Source organism: Microcaecilia unicolor, chromosome 6 (assembly GCF_901765095.1).
Source record: "Microcaecilia unicolor chromosome 6, aMicUni1.1, whole genome shotgun sequence".
In the NCBI taxonomy this organism is placed as follows: domain Eukaryota; kingdom Metazoa; phylum Chordata; class Amphibia; order Gymnophiona; family Siphonopidae; genus Microcaecilia; species Microcaecilia unicolor.
Window position 1 is genome coordinate 133,290,719 of NC_044036.1, and position 22,240 is coordinate 133,312,958.

Here is a 22,240-nt window from a genome sequence, read left to right on the forward strand (position 1 = left end):
TCACTTCGCAAAGCATGCGCACATTTCTAGAACAAGAAGGCATTCAGCATATCACAACAGTAGCTTATACACCAGAGCAAAATTCTGTTGCAGAGAGAAAATTTAGGTCACTTGTGGAAATGACCAGGTGTATGCTGTCAGATAGCAATCTCCCTAAAAGACTATGGGGGGAAGCCATTCTCACAGCAGTGTACCTACAAAACAGAATGCCAACTAAAGGCGCTGAGCGCACACCACATGAGACATGGCATGGTAGGAAGCCAAACCTGTCACACATAAGAACATTTGGAAGTACAGCATATGCTCATGTACCAAAGCAAAGAAGGCATAAGCTGGATTCCACAACAGAAAGGGGCATTTTAGTTGGCTATGCTCCAGGACACAAAGGATATAGAATTTTGAATCTGAAAACTGGCATTGTTGGCATAAGACATGTTACATATTTTGATGAAAACAAAAGGGTTGATAAAGGCTGGATTATCCCAGATGAGCCTTATCATCCAGAATATGAAACTAGAACCATAATAGACATGCCAGTGTATATAAATGCCATACCAAGGCAGATGTCTGAACGCAACTCATCTGTATCTAACGAGGAACAGGCAGAGGAAGCAGACACAGAAAGGATCATTGAAGAAGACAGTACAGTTGGAGAAGGGGAATCAATTGGAGAAGGACTCTCAGATTTAGAGGATGCGGAAAGGTCAGACCAACCTGTTGTCAGACGCTCATCCAGGGAAAACAAAGGTGTTCCACCCCCAAGACTGTCTTACCTAACAAAGTCAGCAGAAGCTCAAGAGCCCTTAACATGGGATGAGATTGAGAAAATGCCAGCAGAAGAAGCTGCTGAATGGCATAAAGCTGCACAAGAAGAAATTGATGCATTGGATAAAAATAATACTTGGATTCTTACAAAATTACCTCCTGGCAAGAAAGCTATAGGATGCAAATGGGTATTCAAGTTAAAAAGGAATGCACAAGGAAAAGTGGAAAGGTATAAAGCCAGATTAGTCGCAAAGGGATATCTTCAAAAATATGGAGAAGATTTTGATGAAGTGTTTGCACCTGTAGTGAAACACACGACAATCAGAACACTTCTGAGCATTGCAGTCTCAAAAGGCATGCAAGTCAACCACATTGATGTGAAAACAGCGTTTCTTCACGGAGAAATAACTGAAGACTTGTACATGGAACAACCAACAGGTTTCATAAATACAAAACAAAGACAGCTAGTGTGTAAATTAAACAAAGGTCTTTGTGGATTAAAGCAAAGTGCAGAATGTTGGGATGATAAATTGCATGAAATATTGACAAATTTAGGATTTAAGCAAGGTGAAGCAGATAAATGCTTGTACACTAGGTGCACAAATGGACAATATGCATACATTTTAGCTTTTGTTGATGATCTGCTCATTGCAAGCAAAAGTGAGCAAGAGTACAAGGACATTGTAAAATGTTTAAACCACAATGTTGAGATAAAAGAACTTGGTAATGTGTCATACTATCTTGGTATAGAAATTGAGAAACAAAATGATGGTTCTTATCTTCTAAGCCAGAAGCAGAAAATAAATGAGCTTATTGAAGGTTTAGGTATGCAAGATGCCCAAGTTGTAAGCACTCCCATGATCACTGATTTTCTGAAGGATGAAACAGTAAGAGAACCTTTACCAGATAACATCCAATATAGATCAGCCATAGGTAAGCTTTTATATCTAGCTACCACATACAGGGCTGATATAGCAAATGCAGTAGGAATTTTGAGCAGAAGGGTCAGCTCACCTACCAAATCAGATTGGACTGCAGTTAAAAGGATGGTAAGGTATTTAAAGGGTACCATTGATTGTAAATTAAAGATTTCAGCCAATAGTAATCCAAAACTAATATGTTACTGTGATTCAGATTGGGCAGGGGATCATTCTAATTATAAATCCACAAGTGGATATGTGTTTATGTATGGAAATGTACAAATTTCATGGGCCAGTCATAAACAAAGTATTGTGAGTCTGTCTTCTACAGAAGCTGAATACGTGGCTGTATCGGAAGCGTGCAGAGAACTGATGTGGATTGAAAAACTTTTGCTGGATTTTGGAATAGCTGAAAAGAGACCAATCCAGATAATGGAAGATAATCAGAGCTGCATCCGACTGTCACAGAATGACAAGGTTCAGTCACGCACCAAGCACATCGCAACGAAATACCACAACGTGCGAGAGTTGGTGAAAGAAGGGGTCATCAGTCTACACTATTGTCACACCAGTGAGATGACAGCTGACATCATGACCAAACCGTTACCCAGAGAACATTTTGTGAATCTGCGTATAAAGCTTGGACTTTGTATGAATAAATAATTGCATGACAGTTATGCATGAGAAGGGGTTTGTTGGAATGTATTGTATTTTTACATGCATTGCCTGTCACCTATTATTTCTCTGTGATTACTCTGTGACCTCTGATGTGAATTACTTAGAGAGGTCACACAGCTATGCAACTTCCTGTGGGGGTCAGACACAGCAGATGCAGCACATGGAGCACATGGAGCTCATGATCTCTCCTAACCTGAGAGGATCTATGGTGGTGTGAGCATCCATTACCATCTAAGCACATGGAAGGAGCTGATAATACAAATGTATAGTAATATGTATATATAAGCCTGTCTGATTATAATCTAACTACAAACTGTGAGTAAACAGATGTTTTGTTACTTCAACTTTAAAGTGACTCAGCAGTGAATTATTCTGGGGTGAATGAGAGAGAGATGAAGAAAGAAATTAACATTTCTAAAGCTGAAGCTGTGTGTACTAAAATCTGCTAATTATTTACTACAAATAATCCAACACTTAACAGTAGCAAACCTGCAATCCTAAACCCCATTTCCTCCTAAAAGGAACACATTATGACCCAGGATGCATGCTGAAACCCAACCTGATGCTCCCAGCTGGTTAAGTACAGGTAGTTTTTACAGAGAAACAGACAGATGGGAGAGCATTGGTGGGACTTACTCATTTGGGAGAAAATGGGTGGGGTTTAAAGACATGACTCAGCTGGGATAAAATGGGTGGGACTTACAGAGATGACTCAGCAAGGAAAAAATGGGTGGGACTTACAGAGAACTGATTCAGCCTTAAGGGACTAGAGACAAGCTTAAAACTAGTTGAACTTCGTATCAAAATTCCCCTGAAGGCATTGGAGCCGACTCTGTGGGTGTTTGAGCACCCCCAGTATTAAGAAAGTTCCTTGTATGTATCCAGGGCGGGATTATTTTCATTGAGTTTAGCACCCCCAATAATTTTGAAAAGTTGGCTTCTATGCCTGAAGGGTTGGCTCAGTGGCAGGGCCTGAATTTGATTCCTACCCGTGGAGCCTGAGTGTGCTGCTCCCAGCCCCTGAGAGGGAGTCGCTGTCTGGTGGTCAGACCCATGGTGCATACATCCTGGCTTTTGAAGAGAATCATTTGTGGCCCCTGTATCACTGTGCTAGCTGGGCTGCATGGAAGGGGCCACACCCTAGGGAACTGTGATTAAAGGTTCCTGGTACTGTAATCCAGTAAAGGTTGGTTCACCCACAAAGATCTACTTTCCTCAAATCCATTATAAGGTGACTTGGAGGGATGCTTACCCTTCCTGGCTGCAGAAGGCTGCTCTGGCCCCTGACGCTGTGCTGGATATGAACCAACCTCTGCAAATTCTCCTGCAAAACAAAACAAGAAAGACGACGAGAGGCAGAGAGAGAGAGAGAGAGAGAGCAGAGAGGACTATTAAGGAGTCAGTGTGGCAACGTGATAATGAAAGAGTGAAAGAAAAAGAAGGGGAGAGACCCAGTCTTACCCAGCTAAAATCTTCTATCATGCCTTCCAATCAACATGCTTTACACTAATAATATTTACAGACAGTGGCGTTCCTAGGGGGGCTGACACCCGGAGCGGATCTCCGATGCGCCCCCCCCCCCCCCCGGTGCAGCGTGACCCTCCCACCCCGGCGAAAGAACCCCCCCCGGGTGCATGCCGCTGAGGGGGGGGGGGGGGTGCCGTGCGCCGGTCAGCTTCGTTCGTTTCCATGCTCCCTCTGCCCCGGAACAGGTTACTTCCTGTTCCGGGGCAGAGGGAGCATGGAAATGAATGAAGCTGAGCAGCATGCACCCGGGGCGGACCGCCCCCACCTTGGTACGCCACTGTTTACAGACCCCTTCTAGTCCTTTTGGCTGAGATTGAGAACCCAAGGAATGGGGGGGGGGGGGGCAGGGTTTAAACTTGACTCCCTGACACCATCGGGGAAGTAATGATGCAGTAGCCAGTTTCAAATCAGGAAGGACTAAACCCCCTGCTAAAAAAATCCCAGGAAAGCCCAAACTGAAGAGGTAGGGCAGCCATGGTGGGATCTGAAGCCTGGGCGGAGCTCCTTTTACCCATGCAAATGGGCTCCTTGAAACCAGCCTAGCTTGGGTGTGGGCACTGGTAGCACATTCAATGGAGGCTTTCCCAGGACTGTAGCATCCCCTGGATGTGCAACTTCAAAAGAAAGTGTGTCTTCAGGTACTTTTGGTTAGGCAGTTTATGTACCATGCAACAGTGTGAGCAGCATTAATATGTAAATCATAGTGGGATTTGCACACAGACTGGAATCCCCATGGCAGTCTACAGAGGGACTCACTCACCCCTTCCTGCATGCAGTCATTTGCTCGATCTGCAACTTCAGAAATAACGACCAATGCAGCTGAAGAAGGAAACACAAGAGAGCAGATGAACACAGATTTCTGAGGAGAGACAGCTGCATTTTCTAAATCCATATAGGGAATTAGCTGAGAATCCAGTGGAAGGTGTTACAGAGACTGCACAGTCCACTAGGGATCTTTTATGCATATGCTGTAACACGCCAGAGACTTTCCCAAGAATTTGATCGTACTACAAGGGCCCTCGATACAACACTAGGTCCAGGATTCTCTGTTTCTTTAAAATTCTCCACTTTGTCCATGACTTAACAAGCCCCATCTCTCCTCCTGTGTGGGAACTTTCTGCCCACATCCACTTACCCTGTGTGTCCTCGTATTCTGCAGAGTCGGGGTGGAGATTGTTCAAGTAATCTAAAACAAAACCCCAAAACACAGTCAGTCTCAGCTCAAACTCCCTTCACATCAGAAACCAGATTACAATTCCTCATTCTTCTGTGACATTTACACATCCAATTTTCTTTGAAATAAGGGGCTCAACCCTGGTCCCCAAAGGTCTCAGAGAGGCCTGACTTTCAGAGAGCTCATCAGGAAATATTTTCAAAGCCATTTACAGATAAAAGCACAATATCTTTAGCTGGGTTAAAAACAGACATTCCTATGTTTAGGTCAGAGTGGAAAACATACTCTTTTGCTCCATCTCCACCTTCAGAAAGAGTTTGCTTTCTTTATGAAACCCACCGGCGATTTCTCTTTGAAAATCAGCTATAAATATGGCAGTGAAAGCACCCAGATACTCTATGAAAACTGCCCCAAGACCCAGGTTAATTCACAGTCTGAGCTTGGTTCATTGAAAAAACCCTACAGGGAAATGGAGCAGGGCTGTGTCTGCACAGACAGGATGAAGACGCTCAGTTTATGGCGACCTCTGACCAAGTGGAGAGCGAGTGACACAGCTGCAAACTGCTCACATTGGCTACACCTACAGATGCTGTGTTGGGAAAAAGCTACATGTGCTTCTGGGACCTTTGCAAAACACAGAGAAGATATGAAACTGCAGTAATTCCAAGTTCATGTTTCAGAGTTGCTGTTCAGCACAGCCACACTTCCTATTCATCTGATATATCTGCATAAAGTAATCTTCTATCTCAGTCAAGAAGGCTGTTACGATCTATGAACAAATCTTTACTAGAAATGCCAACACGTCAAGATGTCAGGTTGAAAGAATTCCGACATTCCATCTTTTATATCGCTGGGCCATGATTTTGGAATCGGTTGCCTCAATGCATCAGAGAGACTCGGGAGATGGTGCTTTCTAAGACATTGTTGAAGACGTGTTTAGACAGGCGTGAGCAGGAGTATAATGTTAGGAGGTAAAGGTTCTGAATAGATGGAGGGTTGGTTGTATTGAGATGTGATTTGTGCAATATGTGCTGTATTATTTTCTTTCACGTGTGTGTTTGTGATATCTAACGATTGTGTCTATTATTGGTGAACTCCACCTAGAAGATTACTGATAGAGTGGAATACACATTTTTAAAATAAATAAATAAATACATTTTTCCAGAACATACCATCTTTGAGAAATTAAGTCGCTCATCTCTCAGACACAGTGAACGTCCAACCAAATTCTAGGTCACTCTGGGAGTCTGATCCAGATCTGGATTTGCCACTCGCACTCTACAGCACAATCACCACACTGCTTTAGACTGACCTGACACCAGAACTTACCCAGACTGTGCTCATGGACATAGGGCTGGGACCTTTCTGCTCCACTCACCTGTCAGGATCATGTGATATTGGAAGATGCGTTGCATCACTTTTAGCAGTTCGTGCTTCACGCTTACATGTCCACAGTCTTGATTCTGGTGTCCCACATGAGAAAAAAAACAGGGAGCATAATTAATGCTTAATATCAGTGAATTAACAGAATCAACAGGTCATTCGAGTCCCCATATCATCCTCCTGAGCTGTGCTCACCTCCCCCCCCCCCCCCCCCATATCGTAACACCAGACAAGCTCCACCACATTCCTCTAACTTCCTGAGCTCTGCTCCCACCTCTGGCTGACATTAGAGAATTTCTGCTACAGGGTCCCTAAGCTCGCTTAAAGCAGAAGGTTGATCCAGACTGCCAATAGACTTCGGAGACTCCTCCGAATTTTCTGCCCAGGGCCCCAACCCAAAGGAGCTTTCAGTGTCCCTGTAGCCTCTTGTGATTTGCTTCTTTCTCCCCCCTCCACTTTTTCCAGGCATATTGACTATTACCATTGAGATAATTCCCACAGGTAATGACATTCGCAAACAGATAAGATGCTAAAATGTTGTCTTGAGAGTAAATTAGTTTCCCAGGTATTTTGACCATTAAATGTTCAGCATATTTTGTCACAAAACAGGGGAAAACTCCACAGGAAGGGATCCTGCACATGTGGAAGTAATTCTCCATTAATAAAAGACAACAGGTCCTGCACATACCAGGAAACAATAACTTGCAGAATGTGGGGAGCCAAGTAGGTCACCATGAAAACCTCATTTTATTGTGGAGCAAACTGACACAAATAAAAGAAAACTGTCTGTGTTGTTCTGCAGACGGAAACCAGGAGGTGGCAAAAAAATGACAAGCAGGCCGCAGCTGACAGCCACAGCAATAAAAAAATGAGCACACAATAAGGTTCCGAGTATTTACGCCTGGGTTTACCTACTGAGCGATTAGTAATCTGGTGATTGCCAGCTGTAGAAAGAACTCCTGCTAAATTTATGACTCCAATCAAAATCCCATTAACTCCAATTGTAGCCATACAGTAGGGCAGTAAATTGCTGAAAAAGAAAAGGTAGTTAATCCACTTATGTGTCATTGTGTGGGAGGGGACGAGGTCCTGAGGGGATTCATCCTGACTCCGTTTATGGGGAGAGATGGGGGTAAATGCCAGGGGCAGGCAAAGGAAAGAAAGAAAGGTGAAAATAATTTAACATCTTGCTGATTTGTGAAAAGACTGACCTCTCAGAGGCAGCACCAGACCCGTAATAAATCTCGGAGCCTCATGAGCACCCCAGAATGGAATTAGAAACCTTGTCCCACAGTAGAGAAGTGCCCTCTAGGGCAGTAGCAGTAAAAAGTGGAGAGTTATCAAATCCTATACCGCATCAGGTCCAGGAAAACAGAGGCGACCAACACCAAAGGCTCGCTCCTTCATCCTTAAAAGGCACAATATTCACAAGATTTTTGGCACATAAACAGGTTATTTGAAAACTGCTCCCTCCCCACTCCCCAAACTGTGTAAACTGCATGAACACATCAGTACTTTAGCCTGCATCGAGAGGGGGTAGCAGAGGAGGCAGGGTTGGGGAGTCCATAGGAAAGCACTAGAAGGATTTTACTTGCCAGGAAAATAAGGCCTGTGTTTGGAAGCTCCTTACGGGCATCGGTTACTTATGTCGTGGAAGCTCGTCAGGGGCATCGGTTATGTATGTCGTGGAAGCTCGTCAGGGGCATCGGTTATGTATGTCGTGGAAGCTCGTCAGGGGCATCGGTTACTTATGTTGTGGAAGCTCCTTAGGGGCATTGGTTACTTATGTTGTGGAAGCTCCTTAGGGGCATCGGTTACTTATGTTCTGGAAGCTCCTTACAGGCATTGGTTAGTTAGGTTTTAGAACTCCTTTGTTTACTTATGTTCTGGATAGAAGGTGTGAATTTTATGGATTTTGCTGTTTTGTGAGAAGACCTGCTCCATTCCCTCCCTTGATGTTAGCTGGACCTCTAGAATGGGTAGCCACAGTCCTCTAGGTAATCTGGAGCCTCAAAGAAAACAGGATGCAGGGCTGCCAAGCTGCCCAGTTCCGGGAGGGAAATTCTAGAACTAAATTTCTGACAACCCCATCATGATGCATTATATACCACAGAAAGACAGTAAATCAAATGCATGACCCATACCATATCTCCAGCATCAACTTCAGTGGGTAGAATCAGGTGCTAGAAATGTCACACTAATTGGGGTATAAGTTGAAAAACAGGACTGGCCAAAAAGTCTCCCTCCTGGAACTGGTAACTTGGCAAGTCTGAGGATGCCTGGTCTCCCTCCTCACAGCACAAGGTCTTCACAGCAATGACCTATGGTACTTACCTCAAAGTCCCTGATTGCAGCTGTCAGCTGTGGAGATTTCAGGCACTTTTCATCGAGTGACGCTAAGCTGCTGTCAAACTGGGTAACATAGGCCACATGATGCCTGAATCTTGACTCCCGGGAAAGAAAGATACCAGCAATCTTCTGGTTTTCCTGCCTAAAAACAGAGAAAAGAAATGCAAAGAAAGAAATCTTTGTGCTTCCCCGAGAGCAAGTGAATGAAACGGCAGATGGAGCCCCTTAAGCTCATCTCTTCTGTGCGATGCCATGGGCCCAGCTCATCTCTGCCTTTCCACCTCTGTGCTTGTCCCGGGTTTTCTAAAATTCCACTGGGAGCCGTTCAATATGTCCTCCACCCTTTACAAGAAAATCTCTCCTAGTATTACTCCCATCTTTGAGTCAGTACCACAGCAGGGAAGAAGCACACTCATAGCACAGGAAAACAGCCACCTGGAAATGAAAATGCTTTGAAGGGAAACAATGTGAACACAAGTAAGCTCTGCCATTTAAACCAAGAAAGGAAGCTATTCTGGAATCTTCCTCAGCCACAGTGCAGAGGACAGGGACCAATCAGTACTGTGCTCTCCACTGCTGAATGGTCTGCAGCATTCTTACCCTGGGCATCTCTAAATTTTAACTTTTCAAATTGAGTCAGTGAGTGGGCCTTTAAAAAAAGACCTTTGTTATAACAATCAAGCCTTCAAATGATTGAAAAAAAATTGTCAGATTGAAATCAGATTCGAAGGCGTGCATTGTTATAACAAAGGTCTTTTTTAAAAGGCCCACTCACTGACTCAATTTCAAAAGTTTCACGTCTGGAGATTTTGAGATCCATTTGTTAAAAAGAGTCCTGAAGCAGGCCATTGGGCCGAAACACAGTGCTGTGTCGAGTCTTTGATCAATAAATCTCAAGCATTAAGATTGTCCTTTTTATCTTTGGAGTCTGTGGCCATTTTCCCCACTATCTCCCCTTCCATCTGTTGTTTTTTTTTTTTTTTTTTTTTTAGTCAGGTGTAGCCATGAACTTCTTGGCTAATTCCCAAACTTCTGTACAGTGGATCTAAATGGTGATTTTTTTTCTCACCCTGCTACTGCCCTGATGCTCTATATTCTTGATCTCCATCATATCTCCAACAAGTCTTTCAAGCAGGGAGAGAAGTGTGTGTGTGTGGGGGGGGGGGGGGGGGGGGGGGGCAGAAGCTGCTGAAAAAGGCCACTGTCTCTTACCAATCCAGGGTTCTCTCCTCCAGCTCGGCCAGGATCTCCTGGTGCAGCTGGAAGATTTCTGGAAGCTCACTCAAGCCCCGATGTAACTTCCCCTCTTCCATCACATCATCATCCTCAGGCAGCAATTCTAGCACAGTGCCAAAGAAACCCTGTAATGACATAATTCCACACTAAACACAACTTAAATTCCATGAAAATCTGTCAGCACAAAACCACTGGACTTATGGATTTAGTCAGAAAAAAGGGGGCTGAGCTGGGATGTGCAGGGATTTCAAATTCAGCTGTTTAACAGCTCCTTTTGTCTAGGTGTCAGTGCACAAATGGCTGCCCTAAATCTAACCTCACAAATTCTGGAGCTTATTTTAGAAGCACCAATACACAGAAATAGTGGTATTTTATACACATGTGGACAAGTTCCTGGAGGAAAAGCCCATAGTCTGTTATTGAGAAGGACATGGGAGAAGCCACTGCTTGCCCTGGGATTGGTAGCATGGAATCTTGCTACTCTTTGGGGTTCCGCATGGAATGTTGCTACTATTTGGGTTTCTGCCAGGTACTTGCAACCTGGATTGGCCACTATTGGAAGCAGAATACTGGGCTAGATGGACCATTGGTCTGACCTAGTATGGCTATTCTTACGTTCCAGAACCCAGTCACCTACTCCTGCCACCAGCTTCAGGCCTCCCTGGCAACTGGCCACAGGGACCCTCTCACAGACTTCTTACCGCCATGTAGTAGACTTCTTGGAAGCACAATAAATCTGTCCATTTTTTATCATTTCATACCAGCACCAATGTGAGCAGCTCAGTCTACCACGGAGCAAGTCCTCTGGTACCTGAATATCCTGTTTTCCTGCCTTTATTAGTGAGACCCTGGACAGTGCAGTATTGTCTTCCCTGCCATTTCTCAAAACTGAAGTATCGTTTGGCAACTTGGAAGTGAATTCCAGCCCAAAATCAGCAAAATGAGCTGAGACCCCATACGGGATCACTTAAAAAGTCATCTGTGGAAGCCAGATTCCTTCCTGTGTCTCTCAATACACCAGGAAGTGTCTGAAGTTTTCTCTGTGGGCAGTAGAAGAATCAGAATTTAATGGAAAAGACAGCCCAGAACGCCTCACTGAGAGCAGAGCTCATCTTTCTCAAGCACTTCATGTACATTCCCTTCAGATGTGCAGTTTATAATCACAGGAGCTTTCTAGCTGCCTTCATCCTGTATCTTATGCTCCAGATGGGGGCCTTGCTGTCACAACACACCCAGGGCACATGTACCAGAGGGTACAAGAGTTGTTACATGATACACCTGGCAATAAATCAATAATTTACTGATCTACCTCAGCAAATCTATGGATTAATGAATTTCCTAAATGAACCAGGATTTTCCAGTGCAAAGCATGAACTACTAGACAGAGGCCTACAGCACCGATAACATTTACCAAAGGAAGGCACACTGCATTGAGGATTACACTGAAAAGGCGCTAAGATGCTTGTCTGGAAAAGGAATCCTTCTTTCGCAGGATATGTCCTGACTCATTGCTCCATGCATAGTGTCACCCAACTCTGTGTCAGCATGTCAGGGCAGTCCACTCCAGTGGCAGACAGCTAATGGGAAACACTGCCTCTGCCTTTCTGTCACAGAAATGCAGGTTTTAAGAAGGGGGGTTGGACACAGGAGGAAACACCGGGCCACGGGAGGGAGAGGAGTTGAGAGAGATGAGTACTGCCAGACCCAAGGGCGGAGGGGAAGCAGAGTAAGAAATGATGGCTGGGTGGGTTGGGGTAGGAAGGAAGGAAGGAAGGAAGGGAGATGATTTTGGACCTGGGGGCAGAGGGGAAGGGGTAAGGAAAGGAAGAAAGATGGAGAGACGTTGGATCCAGAGACACGGGGAAGGTGGAAACAGAGGGAGGGAGGGAAGGAAGGAAGAGAGATGGAGAGATGCTGATGTGGGGTAGAGGGGAGGGGAGGGAGGTAGGGAGAGGGTGAGACGCTGGACCATGGGTGGGGACAGTGGTGGAGTGGAAGGGATATCAGACTACAAGGCTGCAGGGGGAGGGGCAATACTGAGAATTTTGGAACCATATGGGAGAGGCCATTGGGGGTTGTCAAGGTGAGTAGGATGAGGATAGTGAGTACAGAGGATAGAAATGTGATATTGGGGAGTAGATGAAAGACAGAATGGTAATGAGTGAGACCAGAAATGGGAGAGCTATGGGATGAAAGAAGAAGATGGAAAGTTGATAAGTAGGTGGAAGGAAATAGGAGATGGAGAAATGGAAGATAAGAAGGAGGGTGAAGCTGGAGTGGACAAAGGCAGAAAAGTAAAAAGGGAGGAAATAACTAGAAGGGAAAGATCAGTGTGTCAGATAGGCATAGTGAAGGAATGGAACAAGAGGGGAGAAATGAGAAATGGACAACTGATGGAGAAAGCAGAAGGCAGGAAAGCAGAAAAGAGAAACTGGGACCAGGATAATGGGAAAATAAAATGTCCAGACAGCAAAGGAAGAAAATAAGTTTTATTTTGAATATATTAACTGGAATGTGTTAAGCTTTGGGAAATGAGCGTTGCAAATAGCTTTGTATTATGTTCATGCATTTGTTTTTATTTCTTGCCAGTTCAATTTTTGTCTTCATATTTCTATTTGTAATCTGTGATCCCTTGTTATGTATTTGATGAGGGTCTGTCTATGTTTTGGATATGACTGAGGTGTAGTATTCTGTACATAGTTTCTATGTGGAACTCGATAGCAGTTCCACTTGTTCTCTTTTGCCTGTAGTTGGTGTACTGGTGTTTTAAGGCCCAGTGTAATAGTTGTAGTGCTTCCTGTCCTTAGGTAATGTTCTCGCTGTTTGAATCATAGGATTAGTGATATTGTCATATTTGGTACATTTATGTTACTTTAGGATTTTTTTCAGGTTTTGTATTTCACAATGTGCCTGGAAGTGGTTATGTTGCTACTCCTCAGATATTCATAACATCTTCTACACTATGTCAGACCAAAAGTCCATTAGGGTATGTATGTAGTGTGTCACATATGTAAACATCGTCCTTCAGGTGTATCCAAATGAAAAAAGGTTGAGCCTCAGCAGCATTTAGAAAGCAAAACAACATCCCAACTGTATACCCTGGATTATAAGTACATAAGTAATACCACATTGGGAAAAGACCAAGGGTCCATCGAGCCCAGCATCCTGTCCCCGACAGTGGCCAATCCAGGCCAAGGGTACCTGGCAAGCTTCCCAAACGTACAAACATTCTATACATGTTATTCCTGGATCAGGGTGTGCTGGTAAATTTTAACAACGGGCTCTTTCTCCGGGCACAGCCAGCCCTGCAATTTGGGGGGCCCAGGGGTGAACTGGGGAGGGGGGTAACACATGCCTCTCTCTCCCCGTCTCATGCAGGCACACTAGGCATATCTTTGCTGGCAGGGATGCCGAGCCCCACCAACCAATAAATGGCTTGCCTCCACTCCCCATTGCTTGTTTCTGGCTCTGAGCAGCATGCTGGGACTTCTTGCACATGCACAAGACGCCCCAGCCTGCTGCTCAGAGCTAGAAACAAGGAGCGGGGAGCAGCAGCAGTCTATTTTCTTCAGCATCCCCGCCAGCAAAGTAAAAGAGAATTTATGAGAGGGCCCGAGTCCACATTTTAGGAGCCATGGGGGGGGGGGGGGGGGGCTACTTTAACAACTGGCTCCCAAAATTCTTAAAAACTTAACAAACGGCTCTTGCGAGCCCATGAGAGCCTGCTCCAGGACACCACTGCCCTGGATGCACCATTAGCAGGATTTAATGATTTTGTAAATTTCTACATCAGGTTTTTGTCTAAAGTGTGTTTTAGAAATATTATGACAGATGCAGAGCCAATAATCTGTCAGATGGGAGGCTGGGGGGGGGGGGGGAAGGATTCGTGGATCATGTGATCTTGCCCTGTCACTACCTTTTGTGGTCACTCTAAAGCCCTGACTGCCTGGTTCCAGTGGCGTAAGATAGTGCCAGGAGGCCCCCGTCACCCCTCCCCCACCAAACAGCATCTCGCCTTTATTTCCCTGTCTTCCTCTATGTCCTTATTACCCCCACCTTGAGTGCCCCATCATCTTTAATTTCAGACTTTATTTTCCAAATTCCCACTGATGGACTCCCCTTTAGCTCTCCTCCAAATCCTCCTGTCACCTGCAGCTTCACCAGCCCCTTACCTACTGCTGCCACTGGATCACAGATGCAACGGTGAAAGTCATCATTAGAAGGAAGTGGGACCTTCAAGCCACACGCTGACTACTCTGCAGTGTTCCGCCTTTCGCACAAACAGGAAATCTGTGTCTTAGGTGGGTGGAACACTGCAGAGTCATCAGCGGACACGACACGCAGCTGGGACGTCCTGCATTGCTTTCTGATGACTCCAGGTCTCCAAGAGGCTGGATGCACGATGCAGCAGCAGCTGAGGTGGGAGGGAGTGGCAGTCATTAAAACCAGCACTTATGATGATGGCTGGTTTTCTTTTCTGGGGGGCGGGGGAGGCTCAAGGAGCAGGAGCTGGAAGCAGTAGTGTGTTGGCCAAAGTTGTCGGCTCCCCTGCTAAGATGGTGCCCAGAGCAGTTCACTGCTGCCGCCCTTACTACGCTAATGACTGGTCCCCACACATTTCAAGAGAAGGGATAAACAGGACCTTTTAATTCACTGAAAGAGCCAGTGGCAAGGTGGAGGGGGGTGGTGGGGGCTGAGAATCCTGCAACACAAAGAAAAATGGAAGAGAAACTTCCTCAATGAGCCAGATTCAGCTGTAGGCAGCAAAAGAATGGTGGACTGGGCAATGCGCTTTGACGGCCACATCCAGGTTTGGAGACCCCTGCTCTGGGAAAGAAGCCCAGCAATGGTCCCTGGGTCACAGACATAGCGCAGGTGGGTTTCTACAACTGTCTGAAGGTGTGGGGAGAAGGACCCAGCATTGCTCCTGCCATGCTGACAAACCTACAAAAATCTCCATCAAAAGAAACTAATGATCCCGAGAAGTCCAGCCCCACTAAGACTGCTGTTCCTACCCAGACCCTGGCATCTCATCATTGTGATGTGACAGGAAGCTCACAGCTCCACAACAGTCTGTTCCTAACTTACAGCTGAGTAAAGGCCAATTAACATTAACAATTCTAATGATTTACTCACCATCTGCAGCCGTCTGAGCATCTCCACATATCTGTTAGGAGGAGACAGAGGTTTATTAATTGTTATCAGGCGCTTAAGAGCGGTTTGAAGTCTGGAATAAGGTGCTTCCCAGGGTACTCACTCTTTTTCCGAAGACACCAGCTCTTCAGCAATCACTTGTACCCTGGACTGTCCTTCCTTCTGTGAAAGGAAAAGGGTAACTGCAGGTTAAGGCTGAATCTACAATGCACTAAAAATCTCCAGCTTTCAAATCCAGGGCAGCCGGAGCCGCTCCATCTTTTACATCAAGCTTCCCAGATAGCAGACTATGTTTTTATTAGAGAGTCAACTAGAATCTGCCGTAGAAGAAATCCTCCCCCACTACTGTTACTTATTGAGTTGAATACATTTTATTATTCAATAAAACCAAAACAATAACTTTAACAAAGTAAAAAGAAAATGAACGATAGAATAGTATCAAATTACATAGATGAAATGAGAATCCAGAATGAAATAAAATATCATAATGTGAGAACGACGTCCTCATCCAATCCTGTGTTTTTCCAAATACTGTTCAATAGGTTTGTTACATTTTCTGCTTTTCTTTTTGCTGCTTAACAATTTCCTTTCAAAGTGTGAGAGTTTTAGGTCCTGCAGTGATTGACATATGTTTCTAATCAAGCTGCAGCAAAACAGATATGCAAATCAAAGATACGCAAGGCAGACCAATCCTAGTGCTTCAATCTGCATATCTGAGCTTGGGAACTACCACTGGAAATGCACAGCAGAGCCTGAAGTTACCTGGTCCTAACTCAGAACCCCCTCACTGTCCTCCGTGCACAGGTCCACCGACACAAACATCTGCTGGAGACACAAAGATGGACCCTACAGAGTGTGGGGAAAAAGACCGGAGCGGAGTCTAGAAGAACAGGAGAAGATGGCAGCATAGAAGATGCGGAAATGCTAAGGATTTCCAAATATCGGGCACTTGTCCCAAAACTCCTTTGCTTTCCACTGTAGTCCAGCAGAAGAAAGGCCCATTATCTTGAGAGATTCACTCCGCTAAATCTCATGGACCACTCAAAGGTTTTTTGTTCACCTCACTCACTACCAGTTAGTTCCAATGTTCATTATCAAGAAAACAATAAAATTCATAATTCTACCCTACAAAAGTGATTGTAAATGCCAGGACATAAGCACGAGTACATCACAGACGTATTTTGATATTTTTGGAATACAAAGAAAGGGCTTCCTCCTAAAATAACAATATTTCTTCATGACACACACTCAGACACACCAACAACGACACGGCACACCGCACGTTCCCACGTTGACCTGCATGTGCCAAGAGAGGAAGGGTTCAGCTTAGCTCCTCTCAGGCCTTAGACACAATGTCATGGAGTTGTCGTTACACTGTGATTAATGAGTCTTAGCAGAAAGATTCTCCATCACGCAGCCCTTCCTCAGTCACGACTGAAACTTGGTAGAAGCCCTGCCCGACTGATTGTTTGTTTAACCACTACATGAACTCTGGAGCTGAGGCCAGTGTCCGACTCTCAGGGATGGAGGATGAAATGAGCTTCAACAGAGCTACTTCTAGGTAGGCTTCTAATTGTCTGACTTCAGCTGAGACCCAGCGGAGAGAGAGGAGAGTCTCTGGGAGGCACAGGGCAGTTGACGGAGAAGCACAGATCATGGGAATTTAATCTTTTTCATGCGTGTGTTTTTGCTGCATATCGAACTGTGCTTTAGTACCGGCATAGCACTGCAGACAACCCACACAACTGGAAATGGGGAGATGCAAGGGACTGGAAGAAAGTGGGACCAATTTTGGTATCTGAAAGGAATAGGACACTTCGGATCAGATGGTGACCTATAGCAGGTGACGTGGAGGGGCATTTTCGAAAGTAACGTCCAAGTTGCGATTTGGACATCCTTGCAAAACGGCAAAATCCAGGGGCGGGGAAACCCATATTTTCGAAACAAGATGGACGTCCATCTTTCGTTTCGAAAATACCATTAGAGACGTTCAAATCCTTAAATTTGGACGTCCCTAGACATGGACGTTTCTGACTTTCAGCGATTTTTTAAACCAATATAACTCACACTGAATTACTAGTGAAAAGGTACAAGCTAAATCCCAAAAAAGCAGCACCTCCTTTAACCAAGGCCCCACCATCAAGGACACCTCTGAGCTAGGTATCCCCCCTGCCCACCCCTTGTACAGCTGATTAGGGGATGATTAGGCCCTATATGTTGTTCATTGCTAGTGAAGTAAGGTGGTGTGACAGGTTACTTTCTCTTTCAGGTCTGGCTGTCTCTTTTGTCAGTTCTGAATGAAGGGGTAGGGTTATGATTTTAGGATAGAGCTGTTTTGGATTCATATTAATTTTACTTTCTATTTTAGTATATGAGTTTTGGTGAGTGTGTAATTCTGATAGAGCTGTTTTGGATTATACAAGTTTTACTTTCTGTTTTAGTATGTGAGTTTTGGGTGGGTGTGTAACTTTGATGGCGTTGTTTTGGATTCGTATGAATTTTATTTGCTGTTTCAGTATATAAAATTTTGGGTGGGTGTGTAATTTTGATGTGGTGTTTTCTTTGCTTTGCGACTGTTCCAGGCCTCTAATGAGAGTGGGGAAGGCCTCTTACTGATGTTCTATTTGCTTATTGATATTGTTTCAGACTCTGCACAGACGACGCAGAGCTCAGGTACTGGAATGGCTGTCGTAAGAGGAGAGGATGTGGACAGGGAGGTCAGATCAGCTGGAAATTAAAAGCCTGGAGCATGGAGTAGCATTCTTTGCTCTCATTCTCCACTCAGAAGAAGAGAATTTATCGACTCAATAAGCCCAGATGTGATACCAGCAGATGACAAACCCTACAGACAGCATCACTACAGAATTTGCAGAGATTTATGGCCCCCATTAAATAGACATGTCGCTGACTTCACACTGCCACCCTGTCTCATGAGGGCAGATCCTCACATTTCACGGGCTCTCCGTTGCAGCGACCTGTATCCAACATATAAATGTGAGATATCAAGAATCTACATCATAAACAGAAACAACAAGCTGGAGAGTACGGATGAAGGGAAAGCATATTGAGGGGAGAGGATGGGGGTGAGATCAGAACCTAGAAATCACATCCTTCTGCGTGGTCTTTTTCCATGTTGTCACTGTGTTGCACAATTTCGATATATGTAACTACTACTACTACATGCATTGTTCTTTACAGTTTTGGCACATTAAGGAAACTCACGCAGCCCCTCTGGCATCCAAGGACCTGGCAGCACTTTCCTGTCACCTGGACTGCAGGGAAGTTTCCTCAACAGGTAGTCACTTGACCCAGGCTCAGTCCAAAACACCGATCCAGTGATGGTTTTACCCTGTTGCATGCACTGAGCTGGAGTTCTGGTTTCCCTCAGAAAGACATCTCTAGTCATGTACTGGGGGGTGGGGGTGGGAAAGGGACGACCATAAGAATAGCCATACTGGGTCAGACCAATGATCCATCTAGCCCAGTATCCTGCTTCCAGCAGTAGCTAGTCCAGTCACAAGTACCTGGCAGAAACCCAATTAACAGCACCATTTCATGCTACTAATCCCAGTGTAAGCAGTGGCTTTCTCCATGTCCATCTCAATAACAGACTATGGACTTTTCCTCCAGGAACTTGTCCAAACCTTTTTTAAACCCAGATACACTAATCGCTGTTACCACATCCTACGGCAGCGAGTTCCAGAGCTTAACTACTCTGAGTGAAAAAAAAATATTTCCTCCTATTTGTTTTAAGTATTTCCACGTAATTGCATTGAGTGTCCTCTGGCCTTGTACTTTTTGAAAGAGTGAAAAATCGATTCTCTTCTACACCATTCAGGATTTTATAAACCTCAATCATATCCTCCCTCAGCTGTCTCTTTTCCAAGCTGAAGAGCCCTAACCTCTTTAACCTTTCCTCAAATGGGAGGAGATCCATCCTCTTTATCATTTTGGTCGCTCTTCTTTGAACCTTTTCTAATTCCGCTATATCTTTTTTGAAAGACTGCAACCAGAACTGAATGGAATTCTCAAGGCGAGGTCACATCATGAAAGCTACATGACACGTAGGAGAGACACGTGTCATGAAGGAATGGATCAACTTCTTGAGAGCTACTGTAAGTACATTCCCAAGCTACAATTTTTAAAATAAAGTTCATAGCTATCCCCCTCCCAACAGACTCCCGACTCAGAAGCCCCTTTCACTGATATATCCCCTGACCTGAAATCCCCCCCCCCCCCAATTCAAGCAATGTCCCAATTAGGGAGTACCTCAGTTAGCCAAGATCCCCCCACCTTTCTGGAGGCCCCCCTGGTTCCTAGTGAGGTTTGCAGGAGTGATCCCGTCACCCATGCCCTTGCCAGGTTCAAAATGATGCCAGTGATGCCTAGCTGTAGTATCACAGTACTACCACTAGTAGTCAGGTTTCCTCAGATTTGCATTGATGAGTTTCAATGGTCACATGGGATTATCTATTTTAGATTCTTAATAAATACGATTTAAAAGGAATTTTTTTGAAACAGACTATTATACTCCCACCCCCAAGCAAATGGAATGGAATAGTAGCAGGCTAAGAACTAGGGAAGCCGGGGTTAAAATCCTTGTGACCTAGAGCAAGTCAGTTAACCCTCCACTGCTTCAGGTAAATACCTAGCATACCTGAATGTAACCCACCTTGAGCTGTTACTGAAAAAGGTATTGAACTACATCCAAAATCCCTTCCTGGTTTATGGACAGCCAACTGAATCCTTCCCTTCATTCAGCAGAACAAGGCAAGGCTGCTCATTCTTACTCCTGTAATTTATAATTTAATTAGAGCTACGATTAATCAACATAATAAACTCCCATCTAATAAAAGTTATTACATCTGGAAAACAGGAGTGGAAAATAACTCTTTCTATGGATGACAGGCTGGTATTTGTCAAATACGACACAACAGCAGTTCGACAATTAATGGCACCGATTCGAACTCTTGAAGTGATTTCTGACCTGCAAATTCATTTCCATATGTCAGAAGTTCTCTCACTGGATGAGTCGCTTTCTGAGAGCTATGGGGAAGAGGTTTTGACTTACATCTCAAATGGGTGTATAAGAACTGTATAACTCTGCTGTACCAGAAAAACACTGTGGCGAATGAAGAGGTTATGATCAACTGGAACATTCCCTTCCTCACTGTCATAAAACCAAAAGCAAGAAAACTGTACATAGTGGTAAAGGAGAAAAGCACGAAGTCTGCATTGATAATAGAAATGTCAGAACCAAGTGATTAGTCTGAGAGTCGTGTGGAGTGAGGGAAGATCCTCAAGTCATGCAGTCAGAGAGCACGAAAATGTGGCAGAAATATTTCCCATCATGCTGGGCACCACAGGCCCTGCTTAAAAGCAATTTCTGAGCGTACTTTGATAAGTTGCCTATGATATTACATGCTATGGACTCCTGAAGGAAACTCTCATCGGAACAATGCAAGCACTACGGCCAGCGATAGCAGTAAATTTTAAGAGAATGTGAACGTACTCCACATACCCCGGCTTAGGAGTGAGATTCATTATTAATCCATTTGAAAACATTGCTCCTGAGAAATTTTTCAAAGATTTCTAATTTAAATATTTCAAGGGTGCTAGAAAGCATGTGTAACAGCAGAGAATGATGGAGGAGCTGGTCTGTCCCCTTCTGTGAAGTAGGCAAGTACATTCATTTGCAGGATAAGAGGGCATAGGATGAAGTTAAGAGGAAATAGGCTTAGGAGGAATCTAAGCAATTACTCTTTCATGGAAAGGGTGGTGGATGTGTGGAAGGGCCTCCTGGTGAAGGTTGTGGAGATAAAGACTGTTATCAGAATTTAAGAAAGTGTGGGACAGGCTGGCACTTGAGATCCCTTAGGAAAAGGAGGAGGAGGAGGAGGAGTTAGTGATTGCTGTGGATGGGCCATTCGGTGGAGGAGTAGCCTAGTGGTTAGTGCAGCGGACTTTGATCATAGGGAACTGGGTTCAATTCACACTGCAGCTCCTTGTGACCTTGGACAAGTCACTTAACCCTCCATTGTCCCAGGTACAAATAAGTAAACCACAGAAAGGCAGTATATCGAGTCCTAATTCCCCTTTCCCCTTATCTGCCGTCATGTTTCTAGGCATTGGGTTAGTTTGTGTGCCTAAAAAAAAGTGCCTACAAAAATCAACTGTATGGATGTATACCTAGAAATGTGCACATATAAAAATCTTACATAAGTACATAAGTAATGCCACACTGGGAAAAGACCAAGGGTCCATCGAGCCCAGCATCCTATCCACGACAGCGGCCAATCCAGGCCAAGGGCACCTGGCAAGCTTCCCAAACATACAAACATTCTATACATGTTATTCCCAGAATTGTGGACTTTTCCCAAGTCCATTTAGTAGCGGTTTATGGACTTGTGCTTTAGAAAACCATCTAACCCCTTTTTAAACTCTGCCAAGCTAACCGCCTTCACCACGTTCTCCGGCAACGAATTCCAGAGTTTAATTATACGTGGGTGAAGAAACATTTTCTCCGATTTGTTTTAAATTTACTACACTGTAGTTTCATCGCATGCCCCCTAGTCCTAGTATTTTTGGAAAGCGTGAACAGATGCTTCACATCCACCTGTTCCACTCCACTCATTATTTTATATACCTCTATCATGTCTCCCCTCAGCCGTCTCTTCTCCAAGCTGAAAAGCCCTAGCCTCCTTAGTCTTTCTTCATAGGGAAGTCGTCCCATCCCCGCTATCATTTTAGTCGCCCTTCGCTGCACCTTTTCCAATTCTAATATATCTTTCTTGAGATGCAGCGACCAGAATTGAACACAATACTCAAGGTGCGGTCGCACCATGGAGCGATATAACGGCATTATAACATCCTCACACCTGTTTTCCATACCTTTCCTAATAATACCCAACATTCTATTCGCTTTCCTAGCCGCAGCAGCACACTGAGCAGAAGGTTTCAGTGTATTATCGACGACACCCAGATCCCTTTCTTGGTCCGTAACTCCTAACGTGGAACCTTGCATGACGTAGCTATAATTCGGGTTCTTTTTTCC

The 22,240-nt window shown here is 44.6% G+C and overlaps 1 protein-coding gene across 1 annotated transcript in view; it reads right to left on the reverse strand.

Moving 5' to 3' along the window:
- The window catches only part of FGD5 (FYVE, RhoGEF and PH domain containing 5), a 139,858-nt gene that overhangs the window by 40,463 nt on the left and 77,155 nt on the right, over positions 1-22,240 (reverse strand). The window contains 8 exon segments of the mRNA XM_030206261.1: positions 3,616-3,687; positions 4,651-4,709; positions 5,026-5,076; positions 6,443-6,527; positions 8,782-8,938; positions 10,009-10,157; positions 15,169-15,199; positions 15,290-15,348. Of these exon segments, the coding sequence (XP_030062121.1) occupies positions 3,616-3,687; positions 4,651-4,709; positions 5,026-5,076; positions 6,443-6,527; positions 8,782-8,938; positions 10,009-10,157; positions 15,169-15,199; positions 15,290-15,348 (663 nt within the window).